At 45.4% G+C, this 22,841-nt stretch overlaps 1 protein-coding gene across 4 annotated transcripts in view; it reads right to left on the bottom strand.

Moving 5' to 3' along the window:
- LOC147446999 (callose synthase 10-like) overlaps positions 1-22,841 on the bottom strand; it is a 315,061-nt gene that overhangs the window by 262,057 nt on the left and 30,163 nt on the right. For all 4 annotated transcript variants that reach the window (XR_015189580.1, XM_086522908.1, XM_086522907.1 and 1 more), the window contains 6 exons: positions 20,577-20,661; positions 16,310-16,420; positions 16,046-16,174; positions 15,868-15,957; positions 15,642-15,742; positions 15,434-15,545 (listed from right to left, as the gene is read on the bottom strand). Coding sequence is in view for 3 of the 4 variants with exons in the window: in XM_086522908.1 (XP_086379034.1) it covers positions 15,434-15,545; positions 15,642-15,742; positions 15,868-15,957; positions 16,046-16,174; positions 16,310-16,420; positions 20,577-20,661 (628 nt within the window). In the remaining variant the exon portion in view is untranslated. The remainder of the gene's footprint in view (positions 1-15,433; positions 15,546-15,641; positions 15,743-15,867; positions 15,958-16,045; positions 16,175-16,309; positions 16,421-20,576; positions 20,662-22,841) is intronic.

Raw genomic sequence — 22,841 nt, 5'->3', positions numbered from 1 at the left:
TCCAAGGTTAGGAGGGCAGCATCCTATTTGAAGGGAAATGCACAGACATGGTGATCCACCCTATTGTTACGAAAGGAAGCACCGACGTCGTAGTGGCTGCAATTCAAGCAGCTTTTCACTTCATCTTGGCTCACTCAGGAGTACAAGCATGATGTGATCATTGCTTGGAATCATCTTCAGATGACCAAGGAAGATACTTTGGACATCTACTGCCGGAGATTTTGGGATACTTTTTCCACCGGCCTCTTCTTTTAGAAAGATCACCTTTAAGCAACAAATCGAGCAATTTTGTTGTGGTCTACCAGAAGATATACGAAATTTTTGCTTATTGCAGAAGCCCGAGTCCATACAACAACTAACGGGACGTGCTAAGCAAGGGTTTGCAATGAATTCGGGTGTTCTTGCGTATCCAATTGATCAACTTTTGACTACAAGGACCGGACAAAATTCGAATAACAGTAACGGAAGAAGAGGGAAGTTCAGAAAAAGAAAGATACATGTCCCCGATTGACACAAGAACAACGATCTGAGTATCTCAAAACGAGGAACTATTTTGAATGTAGAGAACATGGACATGTGTCAACACGGTGCTTGCATAAGGCATCCAAAGGACAACCAGAAGAAAAACCAGAGAGCTCCAAAGCAGCCGAAGAGTGCGGAAGAAAAGGAAAGACAAAAGCAGGACTAGTACCAGATTGTGTGGGGACCGATTTTGATCAGATGGATGAAAGTACTGAATTTTGCCGAGCATGGGACAAAGTGCGAGACCAAGAAGCCTTAATCTTCTTTGATGGAAGAGCCAAGGCCACCTTTATTTCACCAAATATGGCGGCTCAACTTGGAATACGCCCGAGGAAATGGGGACACAGGCTGAGGCTATTCTAGCGGCACCCGGACGGGATGCTACCATTACACCTGTCATTGGAAAACTTCGTTTGCATTGTCAGGGGTATTTAGGGCACGAGGCCTTTTACATCATGCCTTTGGAAGGGTGTGACGTCCTCCTAGGAATCCCTTGGTTCCACAAGAACAGCGTTGTGAGCGATTATAGGGTAGGAGTAGCCATCTTGAAGAATGAGAAGGGCCAAGAGATTGTACTCTCCCTGTGTCTGCGCACCTCTAGCAAAAACAACTTGAGGCATCTCTGATCTTGATATTTCATGACTCTAGCTAGTGGTCCAAAGCCCTCTCTGAATAGACAATGAAAGCGGTATACGCGACAATGACATGTGATGTAACTTTGTCTCTGGCTCTATATGACACAATTGGTAAATCATGGCCTTTGCTAGTACTCTCCTAAATCTGTCAGTCTCAACCTCTAACAAATGCGATGATGTGTGCATCTGACCAATAGCACATCGTATCCCATGGGATAAATGAGTGTCCATATAGGCAAGTCTAATCACATATGCATCCTCCGTAAGTTGAAGGAGGTGCCCAACTCCTGTGTCGGCTTATCCATGTGCTCCTGATAACTAGCTAAATCAGATCCTGGCATATAAGTCTAATGATCGTTTTCCATGTGAGAGATAGGGAGGGTGCATCCAAGGAGTACTCGAACGGAGGCAGTCTATCCATGCTGAGACCATGTGACTCAAACCATGATGTCATCTGCCCATACCAACATGTTGTATCCCCTCATAGTGCTAGCTATCGGGATGAGTCAAGGGCTAGCCGAGCATATCTGTCTCTAGGGAGGTCCCATAAACTATGCATGAAGGATACTAATCTAGTAAGTGCCTCGACCACAAGAGAGGGGCCAGCTAGCTCGGCTCAAATAATCTCATGTGGCACTAAGGCTTTAGCCCGAATCATCCAAGAGATCATAGAGACTAAAGGCCTCTCCAGAGTCCATACATCTCCATCCATCAGTGCTATCAGACCTGCCATGGTGGTCCATTGAGGGTCCCCATATCTAAACTCCGTAAAGCATAGCTGAAGCCACTAGAGTGTCAAAAAGCCAAACTTTGTTCGAGGTTCCTGAAACTGAACCTCCGAACACATCCTCTCCAATCCTCCCAAGGCTGCATAAGCTCTCGTCAATCTAGTCTCTGCCGCTCTACTCAATGAAAACAACGGTCCACTAAAGACTACCCCAAGATAGGTGTATGTGGTGTCTTGACCTCTTGACCCATTGTGGTGTCTTGTTAAACACCATAACCTTGGTTTTCCCCAGGTTAACAGACAATCCACTATCATGAGCAAATGTGTACAAAGCATCTAAGTGACGTTGCATCCGCTCCGGGGAGTCAAAAATCAACACAATATCATCACATATAGCAATAGTGGGATCCATGTCCTGCCAATTGTGCTCCTCTATCACCATCTCTCTCAATGTAGTCAGAAACCTCAATGTAGTCAGCAACCCTCTTTCACCCCAATAGTGGAGTGAACCAAATCAGAAATCTCCTCTGGAGTGCGTACATGCCCCCCTACTAACCTGTATAGATCCTTGATCCCCCAAATCAACTCTGTTGGTACCCCCATCTCTTGCAGTCTGTGCATCAATCTAGATCTAGGCATTGTATCGAAGGCTTTGCGGAAATCTACAAAGTAGCAATAGAGTCATCTCCCATGTGATCTCACACCCTCAATAATGGCTCTGAGTGTCAGAATATGATCAAGAGTAGAGAAACCTCTCCTGAAACTTGCCTATCCTGCTTCCCATACACCCTCTCTCTCTGTCCATCTACTCAACTGCTGCTCAAGGATGGATGCGTACAACCGGGCCAATGTGTGTCCAATCATGATAGTGCGGTAGTTCCCAGGCTCCATAGGGTCCCCTGCCTTGAAGATAGGTACGATAGTAGACAAGGTCCAGGTATTAGGTAGGCCCTCATACATGGCACGGTTGAACATTACTCCTAGAAGCTCTGCAAGCAGATCTCTGGCATGTATAAAATGCTTTGCTACTAGGCCATCATGATCATATGCTCTCCTAGTCATCCTATCAATGGCCTTCTTTACCAACTCGACCGTAAAGAAAGCACTTGTATGTGGATATGGCGTTGGCGGATCCGGAAGAAGTGGCTGCCCCGAGATTGTGTAGAGTGGTGATGCATACTGCCCTGTCACAAACTGCTGACGTGTCAAGCCATTGAAGAACGGAGCCACTGTGTAGACCACCGGCCAAGGGGCCTAAACCCTAACAAGAAAAAGAAGTAGAAGAAGATGACGTGGCAAACTGTACAGAACTCCGGATTTCGCACTTGCTTGCTGACGTGGCAGACTGTACGGAATCCCGCGTTTCATGCTCACTGCTGACATAGCAGACTGTACGATTTTTCGTGATTTGCACTGACTGGTACTGACGTGGCACTGTACGGATTTCCGTAATTTGCACTGGCAGCTTTTGGACGATATGATTTTGCACCAAATGCTTTTGAGCTTAAGGCTTTTCATGTAAACTGCTTTTGGGCCTAGGGCCTTTGAATATGAGGCTATGGGCTCATTCTTTGGCATGCTTCTGATCGAAGGTGCAGAGCATGGAGTACCGGCTTGTATTGTGTTGATGCAATATAAAGAAATACCGAAAGGGGCACCAACGTTTGGGGCCAATACTCTCTGGGGTGCAATTCCGCCACTTCATGTCACATGTGCTCTCTCTCTTTCAGTTTCAGTTGTTATTGAAGTGCTAAAGTCTGTTCAGTCTGTTCTTTTCTATTGGCACGTGGTGCCCGTCTTGTGACAGTGGTATCAGAGCATCAGGCATGTGCTTTTCTGAAAGCATACCGGTCCTACAATAGAGCAGACAGAGCTACTGGAATTTTACTTAAAGTATCTTCAAGCCCCGACCCCGGACGTATTAGGCACTCTCACCCTTACTTCATTGTGCATCGGGCGCGCTCCCGTCTTCACCACTCTGTCTTACAAGGCATAAGCCATAAAGAACCTTCACAACATTCTTTCGCGGCATTCTCAACAGAATCTTCCAATGCTGCAAATTTTTCAATTACATGTTATCCCCTCTAATGCCTCAAGTGATACCTCCTTCTCCAGCACCAGAAAGTACGAGGGTTTCCAACCGGCAACCTTCCCAACGGTCTGTTCCGATCGGGGGAGTCTTCAGGAATATGGTGCAGCCATCTGACCCTGATCCAGTGCAACCGCCTTTGCCACCGTCGTTGGCCCCACCTCCCCCACCAACACCACCGCCAGGCTACAATGGTTGGAGCCCATATGTATACCCATATTATCCGTACCCAGGACGCGCCTAGCCAACCCAAAGATTTTAAGGATGGTGGCACGACAGTGAAATTTTTCCCTTTTTCCGGGGTGAAAGATTGGAAGAAAGAAAGCATTGCAATTCCTACAACAATTCGACAACATCTATGCTTTGGGGAACTATACAGAAGAATCCAATATTTCTTGAGCAACAAGATTTAAAGATAATGCTTTGCAATGGTGGAGTTCAATTGCGACACAACCGCATGCTCCAAGGACTTGGCAAACTTTCAAGACAGTTTTTGCACGTAGTTACATGACTTCTATGTTTGAAGTCCAGATCTTGGCACAGTGGGCAACTTGAAAATGCTTGCTACCGAAACCATGGACAAATATAACCAAAGGTTTCTCGACGTGTACCTTCCGGTCTCCTTCTTAGGATCGTTCCCTTAGAGGACCAATGCGAGCGATACACCATTGGACTACCATCACCATTGCACGAATATTGTCTCTCCAATGTCACAAATGGATGACGTGGCAGTTTTGTCCGGACACACACGCAAAAACTGTACAAAGAATGCTGATGTGGCAGAATCCCGAAAACTGCGCTCACATGTTGCCGTGGCAGCCTGTAGGGCCTTCCGCAATTTGCGCTGACTGGCTGATGATGTGGCAATTGTACAGAATTCCGCTTTTTGCGCTGCTGACTTTTTTATGGTAGTTTTTGACCAATTGCTTTTGGAACTAATGGTCCCTCGGAATGTCCCTCGGAAATTTTTTGAGCTAACTTGAGTTGTTTTACATATATGGAGTAATTGCGGACGATTACTTTCTTTCAAAACTGGGGTGTATCACAAACTACTGACGTGTCAAGCCACTGAAGAACGAAGCCACTGTGCAGATCACCGGCCGAGGGGCCTAAACCCTAAGAAGCAGAAGCAGTAGAAGACCATGACGTGGCAAACTGTACGGAACTCCGAATTTTGCGCTAGACTGTACGGAATCCCGCGTTCCACGCTCACTGCTGATTGTACGGACTTCCGTGATTTTCGCTGACTGGTGTTGACGTGGCACTGTACGGATTTCCGTAATTTGCGCTGGCAGCTTTTGGACAATATGCTTTTGCACAAGATGCTTTTGAGTTTAAGGCTTTTCATGTAAACTGTTGATGGGCCTAGGGCCTTTAAATATGAGGCCATGGGCTCATTCTCTGGCATGCTTTTGAACGAAGGTGCAGAGGGTGGAATACCGGCTTGTATGTGTTGATGCAATGTAAAGAAATACCCAAAGGGGTGCCAAGGTTTGGGGTACTCTCGGAGGTGGAATTCCGCCACTCCGTGTCACGTGTGCTCTCTCTCTCTTTCCATTTCAATTGTTATTGAAGTGCTAAAGTCTATTCAATCTATCCTTTTTAGTTGGCACGTGGTACCCGCCTTGTGACAGACCCCATACCTCCGTAGAAGTGATGACAGGTGGGGGAGAATGCCCATGGAAGAGTCGCCATGCCTCGCCTGATTCTTGGCTCAAAAACAACTAGTATAAATCCTTCTCTAATCGAGCTAGAAACGCCCTCTTCTTACATCGCACCAAGCGCCAAGAAGCAATCGGTGACTGCGTGAGTCATGACTCCTAGAGGTACCTCCCTCTGAAGTCGGGCTCTTGTCTCTCTGCACTCCTCATCATGCCAGCTATTTTGGGGTATGTTTTGAGAACGTCGTCGCTGCTCAAGCTCAGTGTGTGGGTATGCCTCTGTTGCTACATCTTGCAGTTTCTCTGTCAAAATATAAGTGTGAGCTCCTCTGGAGGTCTCCCCGGATCCTTTGTGCATAAGTGTCTGTATAAACCATCTATGCAGACAAAATGAGTCTTCGAAGTAAAAGTGTATCGGGTATGCGTAGATGTCCATGTCAATCGAGTTGTGCTGAACTGGAATGAGAGGGTGAACATGAGGAGGGTATGATCTACTGCTACCCCGATAGGCATGGGCCCAACTATAAAGTCCTGAATAGAGGGTATAAAACTGGGCTGAGCCAAAACATAATCCATTGTGCTAGCCCCATGTCTATAAGGAAAACAAGTAAACCCACTCGATACTGGAAATCTCCGGAGGCCATTCAAGATGGCCAGTCCATGTGCAGTCCCATGTCAGTTAGATATCCCCCATACGCAGTGTGCTCTCATCCTGCAAACACCTAGCCAATCCCATATCAATGACATCCAACTCTCACCATTTTCTCTGAGGTATTGTAGAAAGCTGTCTGAGAGTGGCCCGGTCTGGCTTTAAAGTCCCCTAAAGAATGACGCCCTCTATGCCACACCTCCTGACCCACGTCCTCTATGCATTGAGAGAGAGAGAGAGAGAGAGAGAGAGAGAGAGAGAAATGAAATGTTATAACGTCTTCGAAAGGCCAAAATGACCTATGAGACCAAAAAGTTACAATTGGTGAATCTGATATCATGTCTGAGTGCGGATATTGCAAAGAACTAACACTAAAACACTAAGGAAATGAATCGGAAACTGATTCCGAGTTGAGACGAGAAATAGGGGAGGGGGGGAGGGGTTGGTGGGTTCAAATGGAAGATCTCAACGATCATTGTCGAATCTCATCAACCTTCTCCATGGTCAGTACTCTGGTTGGGCGTCTTGTGTGTCGAGCTAGAGTGATCTGTAACTTCTGTTGCAGCCTTCGTCGATGGTGGGAGACCCCCCGTGGTCGCGGGCGTCTCGATCTACCTAGCTCAACGGCTCGGTCAAGCAATGTACCTCTAGTGTGGGTGGGCTCTGAGATCTGCTGTGATGACTGCTCCTCTGACTCTCCCTTGGCTGGTGTAAAGAAATCTGTGATTCGTCTCTGAGACTGTCTCTCCCCTGATGTCCTCAGCAAGCTTTCCCTAAGTCTGCGCAGCTTTAGCAGGAACAATCCGAGACATCTCTGATCCTCGTATCTCATGACTCTAGAAAATGGTATGAAACCTTCTCTGAACAAGTAATGGAAGCGGCCACGTATCTCATAGTACGCCGGGCAATGACATGTGTAGTGCAGCTCTGTCTCTAGCTCTAAGCTGCTAGGTGACATATCCTAGCCCCTGCTAGTACCCCTCGAAATTGGCCAGTCTCAATCTGGAGCTGATGTGAGGATGTGCATATCTGCCCAATAGCGCATCGTATCCCATGAGATAAATGTGTATCCATGTATGCAAGCCTAGTCACAAAATCGTCCTCCGTGAGTTGGAGAAGACGCTCTCTGTAGAAGGCCATCTTCGTGTCCAACTACTATGTCGGTTGTATCCATGTGCTCTTGGTATCTAGCTGCATCAGATCCTGGTGTATGAGTTTGTTAATCTCTGTCCGTGTGAGGGATAAGGAGGGTGCATCCAGGGAGTATTGAAACGGAGGCAATCTATCCATGTTGAAACCATGTGATTGGAACCATGCTGTACCGCCTTGTAGCGCTAGTTGTCGAGATGACTCCATGGCCAGCCGAACATATATATGTCCCTGGGGAGATCCCATAAACCGCGTATAAAGGATATTGATCTAGTCAATGCCTCCACCATGAGGGGGGGGGGCAGCTAGCTAGGCTCGGATAATCTCATGCAACACTGAGGCCTTAGCCCAAATCATCCGAGCGATCATAGAGACCAGAGGCCTCTCCATACATCTCCATCCATCAGTGTTGCCAGATCTCCCATGGTGGTCTACTGAGGGTCCCCATACCTGAACTCCATAGAGCATAGCTGGAGTCACTAGAGTGTCAAAAAGCCAGAGCTTTGTTTGCGGTGATTGGCTCCAGTTTTCAGCTTGTCAGAGGAGCTTCACGGCATCCAGCTACAGAGCATGAGAGGGGTGCAAAGCATGTGTCAGGACATCTCGGAGGCACTACCTGCTGAGTGGCTCACACCTCTCGAGTCAGCAGCGCCAAGACGGATGGGAGCCTTCACGAGACTGGAGGTTCTCATCTCAGTTCGGGCTTGCTCAGAGACTGTACCCTCCCTGTTCTTCGAGCTACAGGGTGGGGGACGCTTACACCGAGTTGCAGTAGAGGCCCCACAGGTGGCAGAGTGCTGTTTTCAGAGGATCCGAGTGGTGGGCATCTGTGGTAGGACTTGTGTCATTGATCCTAACCCAACAGCTCTTGCAACTGGCCACTGGAGACTGTGGGCTTGGGAGAGCTGTCCACTGGCACGAGTGCAGTGGGACCATGGAGAGTGGTTTTGGAGGGACCCCTTCTCGTAAGCAGATCATCCAGGTGTCCCATTCTTTCAGTACACTGTTCGACTGGGACATAACACACTGGCAACGCAGAGAGAGGCTTGTCCTGCTACAGCACCTCAATGGCAGGAGGAGGGTCTCACAGCTGAGTTCTTGGCAGCTTTTTGGGAGAGGTTGTGGCCGAGGTGAGTCACGTTGTTCCAGTGGCTGGTTGTACATCGAGCTACAGGAGTTGGGAGTTGGCTGGTACATAGTGGTCTCTCAGCAGCATGTGCAGCTTGTGACCATTTTTTGGAGAGTCAGCGACACTGTCTTTAAAACTTTCCTTTGGCACAGCAGGTTTGGCTTCGTGTTCTTCGACGGATGCCAACTCTTTTCACTGCTCGGCAATACACGTGGGGGGCAGCTGCTTGGTCCACTCTCACGTGCCCAACACTTCAGTTTGAGTTGTCCTCCACCAGCAGGATGATAGTAATGCAGGGGAGTCGACCTACACTCCAGCCTGCTAACTACAGAGCTTACGCCACAGGAGTGGTGCACTGAGAGAGAGGAGTGTTGGGAGCCTGACACTTTGGTTCATCTTGCGGGCCCGCTGCTTCCGCATCTTCGAGGCTCGCCTTGTTAGCAGAGACTGTTCGGGATTTTTGGCTAGAGCTGATCCATACTCTCAGAGGACAATTTGAGAGACTCTAGGGCAACTCCGACAGCATGAGGGAGCGCAGAGAGTCTTTTCTTCGACTCTGGCGCCTTGGGCCTTTCTTCACCATGGTCCAGGGTGTGCTCAGATGGCATTACAGTCCACCTATGTGGCTTTTCCCTCCTCCCATCTCTTGATTTAGCCTCATTGTACATATGCTGTTTTTTTCATTGGGAGAGTCTCCCCGTCATGTTTGTTGTAGCCCTCTCTTGTAGAGGTCGTTGTAGCCCTATGGGCATCTTCATTAACTAATAGAAGGATCATTTTATGGGGAAAAAAAAGAATATTACCATTTTTGAGTTTCACCGTGAAGAGCTTGATCGCAATAAAGATGCGGTCAATACGTTCTTAGATAATTGAAGTGATATTCATAGGTTGAGAGACACCCCGGATATAAAGATAGATGTGGAAACAAGTTTCTCTCTTAAAGGCAAGGCCTATAAGTGGTGGATGACATTTCCAATAGATGCTCGTCCTCCGTCTTGGGCTGGGTTTCAAGCTTCTTTCTGCAAAGAGTTTTTGGGCTCCAATGAAAAGGATAAGGTTTGGTTAGCATGGGTCTCTCTCTCACTCAGTACCTTTCCAAGTATCGGGAAATCATATTAAAACTAAAAGGTCTCAATGAATTCCAAAAGATACGGGGTTTTAAAAGGGGTCTTGACAAAGACTATCGTCTTCATGTCAAGACCCAACATCCAAAAACTTTGGATGAAGCCATCGGTCATGCCCAAAGATATGATGATGACCAAGAGAGGAAGGGTAACGTTCCCTACTCTAAGAATACTTTTGCTAAGAGCAATGTGGCTAAGAGCCAATAGCGAGGTAGATCTCCCACACGTTCCAAGAGGAATAAGAGACAATCTACCTCTCCACGTCCACAAGAGGGTAAGAAGCCTAAGCAATCACGAGATACTCCACGTGGGTCTCTCAGCACTGCTGATTTTGAGCGAGCAAAGAAACACAATTAGTGTTTCAGATGTCTTTCGGACCAACATAACAAGAACGATTGTCCTCTTTTGCAAGGCAAAGAAAAGGCCATGCACACGGTGCAACGCCTCACATTAGATTCATCTCCTAAATATTGTGTTGTAGAGGTTCTTCATATGGAAGAAAAGCAGGAGTGGTGTGTGCCTGCTTCAATGTGACAGCCCACCTTTGGCCCCCATGAGTTGATTCGTATGTATGGCACTATTAACGGACAACGTGTTCATATTTTGGTGGATGATGGTGCAACTCATAACTTCCTGAACTATAAGCTAGTCAAGAAATTGAAGCTTACACAGACTAGTTTAGGAAACACATTGCACACTAGTTATAAACACAACTCCTTATCCTTCATGGCCAATGGTAAACATGTGCTTTTGCTAGGTGAGAAAAATATACCATCTGCACCTCTTATATGTATAGCCGAGCTTTCTATTTTACAGAAAGAAAATTTAATAGATGAAGTCTTTTTGTGTTACTGCTCGTCTCCAAGTCTTGTGAATTCTGAAGAGCTAAGTGCTATGAATTCTAATGGTATGCAAAGTGCAATGAACTTTAATGATAAGCAAAGTGTTAACAATTTCAAAGAGCAAAGTGCTCTCAATTTTAATTCTATTGAGCAACATGCAACTGTTGTAAAACAAACATTACAAAAATTACAAGATTCTCCATCCAAGCATAACTCTAGTTTACTTTCTCCTTTTCAACGGCAAAAGCTGACTCACTTACTCACGGAGTATAGTGATGTATTCTCAAGTGATTTACCGCCGGGTTTTCCCCCTACACGTGATGTGCAGCATGGCATAGATGTCCTATCGGACACTAAACCGGTGAGTAAACCACCTTATCGTATGAGTGCTAATGAGGCCAAGGAGGTTGAGAGTCAGTTGGCTGACTACCTCGCCGTGGTTTCATAGACCTAGCACTTCGCCTTGGACATCACCAATTCTATTGGTAAAAAAGAAAGATGGTACTATGCACATGTGCGTAGATTATCGTGGATTAAACGTCATAACCATCAAGAACAAGTATCCTCTGCCTCGAGTGGATGAGTTGTTTGATCAACTCCATGGGGCAAGATACTATACAAAAATAGATCTTCGTTCAGGATACCACCAGGTGCGTATCCTTTTAAACGATATCTCTTAAACTGCCTTTAGAACACGGTTCGGACATCTCAAATTTTTGGTTATGTCTTTTGGTTTAACCAATGCTCCAACTACATTTATGACACTCATGGATAGTGTTTTACGTCCCTATCTTGGAAAATTTGTTGCAGTTTTCCTCGATGACGTTCTCATTTACAGTAAGACTGAAGATAAACACATAGAACACTTACGATTAGTGTTTGAACAGCTATGAGCTCACGCTCTGTATGCTAAGCAAAGCAAGTGTGATTTCTTTAAAACAGAGATACATTACCTCGATCTTGTGATCTCTTATTCTGGCATCAAAATGGACACTGACAAGGTCGCTGCCATTCTTCGATGGCCACATCCCAACACTGTTGAAGAGCTTCAAATCTTCTTAGGCATGGCTGGATTTTATCGACAATATATCCGTGATTATGCCAAAATCGTTGTTCCTATGACGAATCAACTTAAAGCAAAAGGTAAGACCTTTTCTTGGGAAGAAGCCCAACAATGCAGTTTTGAACAACTCAAGGTAGCTGGAGCCACTGCTCCCATCCTAGCAATCATTGACCCACTTAAGCCGTTTGTGGTAGAGATTGATGCTAGTGATAAAGCAATTGGTCCGGTACTTCTCTAAGAGGGAAGGCCTATAGCCTTTGAAAGTAAAAAGTTGGATAGAGCTCAATAGAATTATTATGTCTATGAGAGAGAGCTCTATGCCATAATTTACGCTTTACGACAGTGGCGACACTATTTATATGGTGCCAAATTTGAAGTAGTTTTTATTATGAGAGTATTAAATGGTTTGCTACTCAAACAGAGAAGGGTCGTAAAGCTAGATGGGCAGAGATCCTTCAAGATTATGATTGTAAGCTACGATATGGCAAGGGACGATATAATGTTGTAGCGGATGCACTAAGTCGGATGCCTCAGACTAATTCACTTGCTTTCACGGAAATACAGAGTGCATTTTTAAGAAGGAATCCCTCACTCTCACATGTCTCTGCACAGAAAGATCGACATGTCTTTGCACGCACAGATGAAAACTCCAACACACAGAGCTCCACCCCTACTCAGGAAGAGCTTAAGCGATGGAAAAATTTCTCCATTGATGATGGCTACTTACTCCACAAGGGTAGAGTATGTGCGCCAAAGGACTAAACACTAGGCGCCAAATATTATTTGAGTGTCACGATAGTCCAAGTGCTAGTCATCCAGGTACTCGTAAGACGTATGCCTTAGTTCGACATCAATTTTATTGGCCACGCCTAGATCATGATGTTCAAGAGTACGTACTAAACTGCCCACAGTGCCAGGTTAATAAGGCAGAGCGCCTCAAGGTAGGCGGCCTTTTACATCCTTTAGAGATTCCACAAGGTAAGTGGGAGAGTATCTCTATGGATTTTGTAGTAGGACTACCTACTACAAATCATGGCCATGATGCCATATGGGTAATTGTAGACTGTCTAACAAAGATGGGTCGATTCATTCCCACTAAGGCTATGGTTACGACGCCGGAATTAACACGGCTATTTGTAGAGCACATATATAGACTCTACGGTCTTCCAGCTAGTATCATTAGTGATAGAGATCGAAAGTTCGATAATCACTTCTGGAGAGCTGTGTTTCAAAAGTTGGAAACTACACTTAATCTTAGTACGGCTGATCATCCAGAAACAGATGGTCAAACCGAAAGAGTTAATCAAGCGCTAGAGGATATGCTACGAGCGTACGTTAGCAAGAAGCAAACCAATTGGGAAGACTACTTGCCTATATTAGAATTTGCTTATAATAGTTCAAAGCATGTGACTACAGGGTTTAATCCATTTATGCTTTTATATGGTTTTCTACCTAGATCACCCGTTACGGTGGGGTTGGCTAAGGAGAAGATACAACAAGTGAAGGATTTTCTCCAAGACCATTTTGATATGCTTCGAGTTGCTCGACAGAATGTTAAGAAAGCTCAAGGTCGATATAAGAAGTACGCAGATGAGCATCATCGTCTTGCTACTTTCAAAGGAGACAAGGTTTTCCTCAAAGTTCCGGAGCATTTAGAAAGTCTGAAGACGGGAAAAGTTGATAAACTTTCACCATGCTATTGTGGACCGTTTACCATTCTCAAACGTATAGGCCTATAAGTTAGCTCTTCTCAAGCACTCACGAGTTCATCCTGTTTTTCATGTTATCCGTTTACGAAAACAGCTAGGACAAAATGATAATGTCATCGACACAGGTGTGTTAGTTGACCTTATCGAACTGGCAAGCATCCCTGATGAACCCGAAAAGATTTTGATTCTCATGAGCTTTGCACCAGACATCATGTCAGACAACAGGTGTTGGTAAAATGGCTAGATAGACCTGAAGAAGATTCTACATGGGAGAATGTCTCTGCACTTAAGAAACGTTTTCCTACATTCGTTTTCGAGGATGAAAACGATTCTCCAAGGGGGGGGGGGGTAATGTAAGGACACGGGTCCTACGGGCAAGGCCACCGGCACGGTCGGACAGTGTGTACGATAAAGGGAGGCTATAAGATAGCATGGTTGGGTGGAGACTAGCACACACATTACTCTTGTCCTTTCATGAAATGAAGTGAAATGATATATTAACATCTTCAAAAGGCCAAAATGACCTATGAGACCAATCCGTTACAAACTGGTAAATCCGATACCATGTCTAGGTACCCAAAGCCCAAAGAGAGAGAGAGAGAGAGAGAGAGAGAGAGAGAGAGAGAGAGAAATGAAATGAAATGAAATGAAATGTTATATTAACGTCTTCAAAAGGCCAAAATGACCTATGAGACCAATCAGTTACAAAATAGTGAATCTAAGCCCAAAGAGAGAGAGAGAGAGAGAGAGAGAGAGAGAGAGACTAAATGAATATAGGAGTGCTACGAGCTTGAACTGTGTAGGGTATGTGTGACCACTAATATAATGGGTGGCCAATACAAGAGGGTGAAATAATGGGTGATGAATCCATCCTCATTTCTACTCTGGATGTGGAGATAGTATGACTCAAATCATCTATTGTAGTCTCTGTCGTTACTGTGAAGCTCCTCTCCTCAATCGTGGGCGTCTCGATCTCCCTAGCTCCAATGCTCGGTCAATCAGAATACCCTTGGTGTGAGTATGAGCTGAGCTTTGCACTGACGGCTCCTCCCCTATCTGTTCATTATCTAGTGTGAAGAAATCAGTAATCTATCTCTGGGATTGTCTCTCTCCTGATCTCCTCAGTAAACTATCTCTGTGTCTATGTAACTCAAGTAGATACAATCCTCTGACTGCTGTGCGTAGAGGATTATAGATCTCTGTATAAACATAGTCAGTCTGTGGTGTAAATGTATGTTCCTCCCTCTTGACACCTAGGTTGTACTTATTGAAAGGAGACAGAAAGTGTCGAGAGAACATGATCCACAGCTACACCCACTGGTCTGGGTCCTACTGTGGAATCCTGAATGCAAAGGATGAAGCTCGGTTGCGCCATGACATAGTCCATTGTGCTCGCCCCATGCCTATGTGGAAAGCATGTGAAACCGGCCGCTCTAGGAAAACGTCGTAGGCCATTAAGTATGGCCAGACCATGTATAGTCGCCATCGCCGTGAGATGTCTCCCATACTCTGTCTGCTCTTTGTCCTATGAATGTCTGTCAAGCCCCAAATCTCCTACATCCAGCTCTCTAAGCATTTCCTCTAAAGTGTCATAGAAGACCGTCTGAGCATTGCTGGTCCGGGCATTGAAGTCCCCAAGGAGGATGATGTCACCATCCATGGAAAAATCCCATATGTCATCATTTAGGACAGAGAAAGGTGACTCTCCTCTAGGCCCAGTATAGATTGATGTACCAGAGGGAAAGTAGTATACGGCAATGTATAGAAATCGACTTGTGTCGGCCCTCAGCCTCACCCAGATGTATCTAGCATGACCATCTCTTCGTATAATGTGTAGAAGTGGTTGTAGCTCCTCTCTAAATAACACTGCAATTCCCCCAGATCCTCTGCTCCCATTGCTCAAATCTCGTGTCAATCCGGCAAGCAGTCTCCCATGTATATCACATCACATGTGGCATCATCTTGTCTAGGGGCCTGATGTGTCTCTAAAAAGAATACAACATCCCTGTCCCAAAAGCTATCCTCAAAGGCGCCCACATCCAGCCTATAAGATCTATTACAATCCCAAGCGCACACACACACACACACACACACAGAGAGAAGAGAAGAAGAAAAAAAGTGGTTGCATACTTACAGTATGGAATAGAAAACAGATACATTCAGGTAGAAATCGAACATTTGCTGCCTCACCCCATATGCACAAATAAAGAGCTACAAAAGGTAAAATTTCGATGTCTTCTTTCACCCTGAGAATCGAGAAGGTTAAAGGAGCGTGTCAGTGGTTGAATGGCAGTTGCTACGTCAATGTCAACTATTCAAAGAAGCACTTGTATGCTACGCACCCATCATATATGCACTCCTTTCCAATATACAAACACCAACTTTTGTAGTTATCCAATGTCTTAGTACACACCTCTTGGATGGTTTCTTTGTGAAGATCTTTCTACAAAAATAAGAATGTTATTGAAAACTGGTGTACAAATAAACAACTGAAAATACGTTTATTTTAAGACTACAGTGGAGAAGCTGTTCTGTAAAAAAAATAGGACTCTGCGGACAGATACAAACCCCTCCAACTGCTGTTTTGTCAGACAATTGAGATTCAGTGTTTGCTAGTAAAAGAATTAAATGCTCCCGCTGGTTTCTTTTATTGTCAGTCTGCATAACAACATGCCATCTTTTTTCAAAATCAATCATAGACCCCTCTGGGCTAAAGATAATTCACATCAATTAGTGGTGAACATACTTGGAATCTGAATGCAATTTTAAGCGCATCAAAGATATCATTCTCATCGAAGATATCGTTCTCTTCGTGCGTTGAACGATCAATGTGAATGTGAGAAGGAACCTTAAGCACATTCTTGGCAGCTATCACCTGAGAAACCTCAATCAATTAGCAAATTGGGAGAACTGCATCCGACCTGCGGGGGGTGGGGGGGTGGGGGGGGGGGGGGGGGGGGGGGGGGGGGGGGCACGCACAGCGATTGTGTTTGTTCCAATCATCACACACCTCAGGGAGCTCCAAAATTTCTGAAATTCTGTGTTCATCTGCTAATTGAAAAATGTTGTAAGGTGTTGAATCTCCTAAAAGTCTCGCATCTGAATCCATATCTGCAATAAACTGTTTTATAGAGCCAAAATAGGTTATATGCGGAATCATTGTCTGAAATGTTTTCTATTCCAAAGCTGACTCACTCATTTACATTGATATGTCTCATATAGTTCAGTCTCTACAAGGCATTAATAAATCTCTCACAATGGCATGGCTCCTCCACAGGCTTTGGCTGGATTACCGTTCTATTTAGGATTGAGCTACTGGACAGGGTGATTATGGTGTGCAGAGACAATAAGGCCACATACATGTGACTAAGGATAAAATTCTCTGGCATTTACGTGATGACTTTGCGCTATGCTGCTTCCCACTAAGAGGATGTTTACATATGCCAGGCCCGAGAAAGACAGCCTTACACACGGGGAGTCAAGATGGGCAACTGGACAGAGAGGAGGATGGGGGGAGAGTCGAGAAGGAGATGAGATAAGAGGAGAGCCCGATCACAATATAGTTTGCAGTGTGCACAGAAGACAGACGTGTTTCTGGTGGGGGACAATTCCCACACACAAAGCCGTCAGTATGAGTATTTTGACTTTGAGAACCTCATTCGCCTACAAACCATACATCAAGGAGATGTTGAAATGGGGACAAAGGAGGAGCTAGTACTCTCCTTGGAGCACCTCATTATCTTCTCACCTACAACGGTAGAGTAATGGCTATGGTTAGGAGAGCTTGGTGTGGATCGTACATACCAGCACAAATCTACTAATTTCAAGTTAATCGCAACCCCCACAGTTAATGCAAAATACCATACCTATCATACATGAGATTGAGTCAACTATAGCGAGCTTACTTCGCATGAACCCCTCCACGCCCCTATCCACATTGACCACGGAGCTTACCAGTTTTCTGTATTCTGCAGCCATGGATAGTTTCCCTCACACTACCTACACACTAAATCATGCAACTAGGACTATGAAAAAAATATATATATATTGAAGCCAATGGGACGTTGTGCCAATGTTAGACTTGCCCTCATTATTATCTACGTCACCATCATTTCTTATTACTCATACTACCATACAGTTTATACATAAGTGTGACAGCATATATTGTCAAAGGTGGCAACGGAAGATGCAATGAAGACAAGAACTGACTCGTGATCTGGTGGACATCTTGACTCCGATCTACAACACCTACAATGCCAAATGCATGAACAAGACACACATGTGGAGAAGAGAGATTACAAGAGACAGGTCATCTGAGCATATGAGAGAGAGAAATGAAATGAAATGAAATGTTATATTAACGTCTTCAAAAGGCCAAAATGACCTATGAGACCAATCTGTTACAAAATGGTGAATCTAATACCATTCTGGATACAAAAGAACTAGATACTACTACTAGAATCAATCCTCATCTGCACTCTGGATATCAAGAGAGTATGGCTCGAATCCTCTGTTGTAGTCTCCGTCGATGCTGTGTAGCCCCTCTCCTCAATCGTGGCCGTCTAGATCTTCGTAGCTCCAGTGCTCGGTCGATAAGAGTGCCGGTAGTGGTCGAATGAGTGGGGGCCGAGCTCTACAATGATGACTGCTCCTCTTGCTGTCCCATATCTAGTGAAAAGAAATCTGTAATCTGTCTCTGGGACTAACTCTCTCTATCTCTCCCCAGTAAAGTGTCTCTATATCTATGTAACTCAAGTAGATATAGTCCAAGACATCTCTGATCCTCATAACTCATGCATAACCCTAGAGAAAGGACCAAAACCCTCTCTGAATAAGCAGTGGAAACGGCCCCGTATCTCATAGTACACTGTGCAATGACATATCTAAATTAGCTATGTCTGTGGCTCTAACTGGCATAAGCGGCATATCCTGCTGTCTGCTGGTATCCCTCTAAATCTACAAGTCTCAATCTCCAATTGATGTGAGGATGTGCGTATCTGACCAATGGCACACCGCAAACCATGAGACATATGTGTGTCCATGTAGCTGGGTCGAATCACAAACCCATCTCCTGTGAGGTGGAGAAGATGCTCTCTATAGAAAGCCATCTTCGTGCCCAACTCCTGCGGCGGCTCTATCCATGTCCTCCTGGTATCCAGTTGGATCAGGTCCTGACGAATGAGTCTAGTAATCTCCACCCGTGTAAGAGACATCGAGGGTGCCTGAAGAGAGTACTTGAAAGGGGGCAGCCTGTCCATGGTGAAACCATGATGTCATTTGTGCATACCAGCATGAAGTGTCCCCCTGAAGAGCTAATTGTCTGGAAGACTCAAGGGCCAGTCTAGCATATCTGTCTCTAGTAGTATCCCACAAGCTGTGCACAAAGGAGACTGATCTTGTAAGCGCCTCAATCTCCATAGAAGGGACAGCTAGCTCTGCTCGAATAATAGCGTGGGGTACGAAGGCCTTGGCTCTCATCAGTCGAGAGATCATAAATACCAAGGGCCTCTCCACATGTCTCCAACCATCCTAGCCTACAGAAGGTCCCCATGTCTGCACCCCATACAACATAGCTGAGGCTACTAAGGTATCAAAGAGCCATAACTTTGTCCGAGGTTCCTAAAACTGAACCTGCGAACACATCCTCTCCAAGCCTCCCAAGGCCGCAAAAGCTCTAGTCAGTCTAGTCTCTGCTGCTATCAATCGAGCTCTTGGTACCATGTCAAATGCTTTGCGGAAATCCACAACCCATGTGACCTGCCCTCCTCAATGATGACTCTAAGTGTCGTAATATGATCAAGAGTGGAGAAACCCCTCCTGAAACCGGCCTTGCCCTTTGCTCGTACACCCTCACCCTCTGCCCAATTACTCAATTGCTGCTCAAGAATGGATGCATACAACCGTGCCAATGTGTGCCCAACCATAATAGTGCAAGAGCTTGACGAGCCTGGTCCAATGTCTCAAACTGAACCCTGAAGCAACCTTTCCCCAGTGGAGAGACAATTGCACCTTGGGAGTCGTCTTTCAACAAAATCAGCCTAGAGATAGAGACCAATGCATACACTCCACTGCTGCCCTGGAGGAGCCATCTGATGTATCATACTTGCTGCATAAAGTGAGCACAAGGTCTGAGTATACATGCAACAAATTGGCAATCAGAGTGGAGGTTGTGCCATCTTGGAAATCGTCCACGAAGTGATTCGGCAAAAGACACAGCCTCAGATTCACAGGTTTTCAAGACTCCAGTCTCGAAAGACTCCACTAGAACACTAGCATCAGCAGGTTTATAAGAACGCTGCTCCCCACACTCTGTTACCCATCTCTCCCTCCTGCGACAGATGAAGAGATGCTAGTTTCTGCTTCAAGTTCCAAGAGATAATATAGACTCATCGGAACATCCAAAAATAAGGGATGAAAGAAGGAAAAAGTGGATCACACAAAATATGTCGTATGCAAGCATTCCTCTGTCCAACTCTCTCCATGTAGCCTACAATACTGTCCAACTCTCTCCATGTAACTGCAAGCATTCCTCTGACATGGTCCTTTAACAACATCAGTTCATCTCCACACAATGTTAAATGCAAGATGTGAAAACAAAGATTGAAACCTTCAGCATCACACCATGAAATATAAGCCTCTCGTAAACTCATGTGGGTAGCTGATAGCTCATCCATGCAAAGCTGTGCAAGATGAATGTCCACAGTGCTGTGAATTTTTGCACACACCTCTATGGACAAAACAAGGCAGGCGATTATGGAAAGGGAAGCCTGGTCGATATCATTGGATGTGATACTCAAAAAAGTCAAGCAAGAAAACAGACAGGAGGCAGCAGATCAGGGCCAGCAAGAGAAAATTCTTTTGCACAAGTTAGCAATGGTTGAGCACGAGCAAGGAATGACCTTAATCAGAAAGGGGGTGAGATTAAGAAGGGGGAAAGATAAAGCAAGCATTTTGCTGTCTCAATCTTGCAAGGTCATTATTTGAACAACTGCTTCTTTAGAAGAGGTGCCCTTCATTCACTGAGCACTCTATGAAGGATTTCCTACTAAGGCCATAGACGCTCTAATCACTTGCAAATAAGTGGCATGCTCAAAATTATTACCAGCTTGAGCTATTGGAGACTGCAGAAATGATGTACAGTAAGATAAAAGATATAAATTAGAATTGGTGTTGTGGAAAACTTTCTAATGTTTCATAGTTCTTTTCACTTTACATATACTACAATCTGATCACAAAGCTATGCGTAAATTGCACATAAACACTCGGAAGAGACTTGCCTTTAAAGAGAGCCATTCCTTGTCTGATCTGAGCACCTTTTGCAGAACTCGTAAAGTAGTCCTTATCCTCTGTACTTTCTCTGGGCTGTTGGCATAAAGATTAACACCAGCCAAATAAGTACTGCATAAAGGATAGGCAACAGAAAACTGGGCACAAAATTACTTGTTCAAAGGCTGTCAAACTCCCTTTAAAAACAGATTCAGAATATTTTTCATGCGGAAGTCGTGCTTCTTAGACTAACTCCTATTTCTGTCCTCCAAACTGCACTTCAGAGAAACATGAATTTTATACATACATAAATGAATAAAGGCCCACATCTTCATGTCATCCACGCCTCCCGTGTTCATGTTGGATTCATCAATGCATTTGGGGGGCACACTAGATTTCCACTTTTTGAATATGTCCGATGATTCTTATCAGCTGAAAGACCCCTGCTTTTCCACAATCCCCAGCAGGTCAGCGGGCCAGCTGCTCTACTGCTTGGGTTTTGGCCGGACACGTCATCACTTTGTGACAGCCATGTGGGTCAAGGGTGAACTGACCAGCCCTATCTTACCCTCCCCTTATGGTAGCCGATGCAGATTGCAGGGGCCACTCACTTGGATAACTCCACAATACGGGAGCCTACGCGTATCACCGATAATGAAGAGTCACTTTGTCAGTGTCACTTGGAAGTTGGGTTGGGCAGTCAGCCGAAGGGGAACACTCACCTATGGTGCTACTCATCCCGGTCTCTTGAGTCAGTTCATACTCCGGAACAGTCAAAGGACCCTTGGATGAGTCCACTCAAGAGTCCTCTCAGGAGCACTCTCAAACTTTACCACCCACGCTATCTTACTTACACCCAACCGAAGATCACTATTGCTTGTCGAGTCTCTCTCCTCAACTCCATACCCTACACCTCCACAGACTCCTTTTGCCACCCCAGTCACCCGAGGAGACAAACCCCAATCCTCCAACTCCCCCGCCTTCTCCTCAACATGTCTCACCCCCTCGCTCCCTGACTCTACTCTCACCACCAGCACAATGGAGGATGACCTATCGCACTAGAGTCAACATCAAATTTCCATCATTTAGAGACGAAGATGCCAATGACCATGTATGACAGTTTACATCTATGTGCAAAGGGCAAGGTCTCAACCGTCAGGATGCTTACCTCGTGCTTTTCCCATCCACTTTGAACAGTCTGGCCGACAAATGGTACAGCCAATTCGCCAATAATCACTTCAAGATATGGGATGATCTCAAGACTGCCTTTTAAAGAGATTCCCGGCCAGGCAACTTTAGTGAAGAGCTTTTGACCAACTTGGTCTTGAGGGAGAAGGCTCTGGTGGAAAATTTACCACAACAACCCCGAGACTTCATAGTGAGAAAATGGGTGGAGTAAGCTAGCCCGTGGGTAACTCAACAGAATTTGCGCAAGACCCTGAAGCATGATGCCACTTTGGTGGAGTTTGTAGCTGTTGCAACAAGTATTGGTTTCTTTTACCAGAGTCAAAGGTCTGGACTATCACCAACAATGACACCCCTTGGCTGCAGTGGAGGGAGATGGAGACAAGAGCGGTTCTGGAAGTGAGACGAATCCCCAAGAGGAAGCTCTCTCTCGTCTCCAAAACAAACTAGAGGAACTCCGGGCTCGGTAAGAGTTTCAATATGGTAGAATGTGTCCCACTCTGTAGGGCATCCTCCCAGGAGTGTTCCCAAAAGGCATATTGTCAATTCTGTGAAAAGAGTGGCCATGTGCAGCACATATCAGCCTCCTCATGACCTTTTTATTATCTGGTCTATCAAACATCGGTCAAGTTCATCCGTATTACCAAGCAACATTTTGTGTTTGTGGATTTTTCTGTCACAAAATGATGACGTGGCAACACTGCCTGGACACATAAACACACAGAGGAACCCTGCGGCAGAAGTGTCACGTGGCAGCAGTACGGACTCCCGCAAAAAGCGTTGGCAGGCTGATGTGGCAGAATGTACGGAAATCCGTATTTGGTGCTGGCTGACAATGTGGCAGCCTGTATGGATTTCCAAAATTTGCATTGGTGCTTTTTGGCAATTTTTGAGGACCAGTTGCTTTTGGGACAGTTTGCTTTTGAGTTTAACTGCTTTGGGGGCTCTGCTTTTGGCATCCCTTATAAAGTGTGTATCCATGTATGCAGGCCTAGTCACAAAGCCGTCCTCCGTGAGTTGGAGAAGATGCTCTCTGTAGAAGGGCCATCTTCATGCCCAACTCCTGTGTCGGCTGTATCTATGTGCTCCTG

This window comes from Adiantum capillus-veneris, chromosome 11, assembly GCF_014529385.1.
Source record: "Adiantum capillus-veneris isolate H3 chromosome 11, ASM1452938v2, whole genome shotgun sequence".
NCBI classification, from domain to species: domain Eukaryota; kingdom Viridiplantae; phylum Streptophyta; class Polypodiopsida; order Polypodiales; family Pteridaceae; genus Adiantum; species Adiantum capillus-veneris.
Note: the sequence above shows the minus strand (reverse complement) of the source record. Positions and strands in the feature narration are given on the sequence as shown.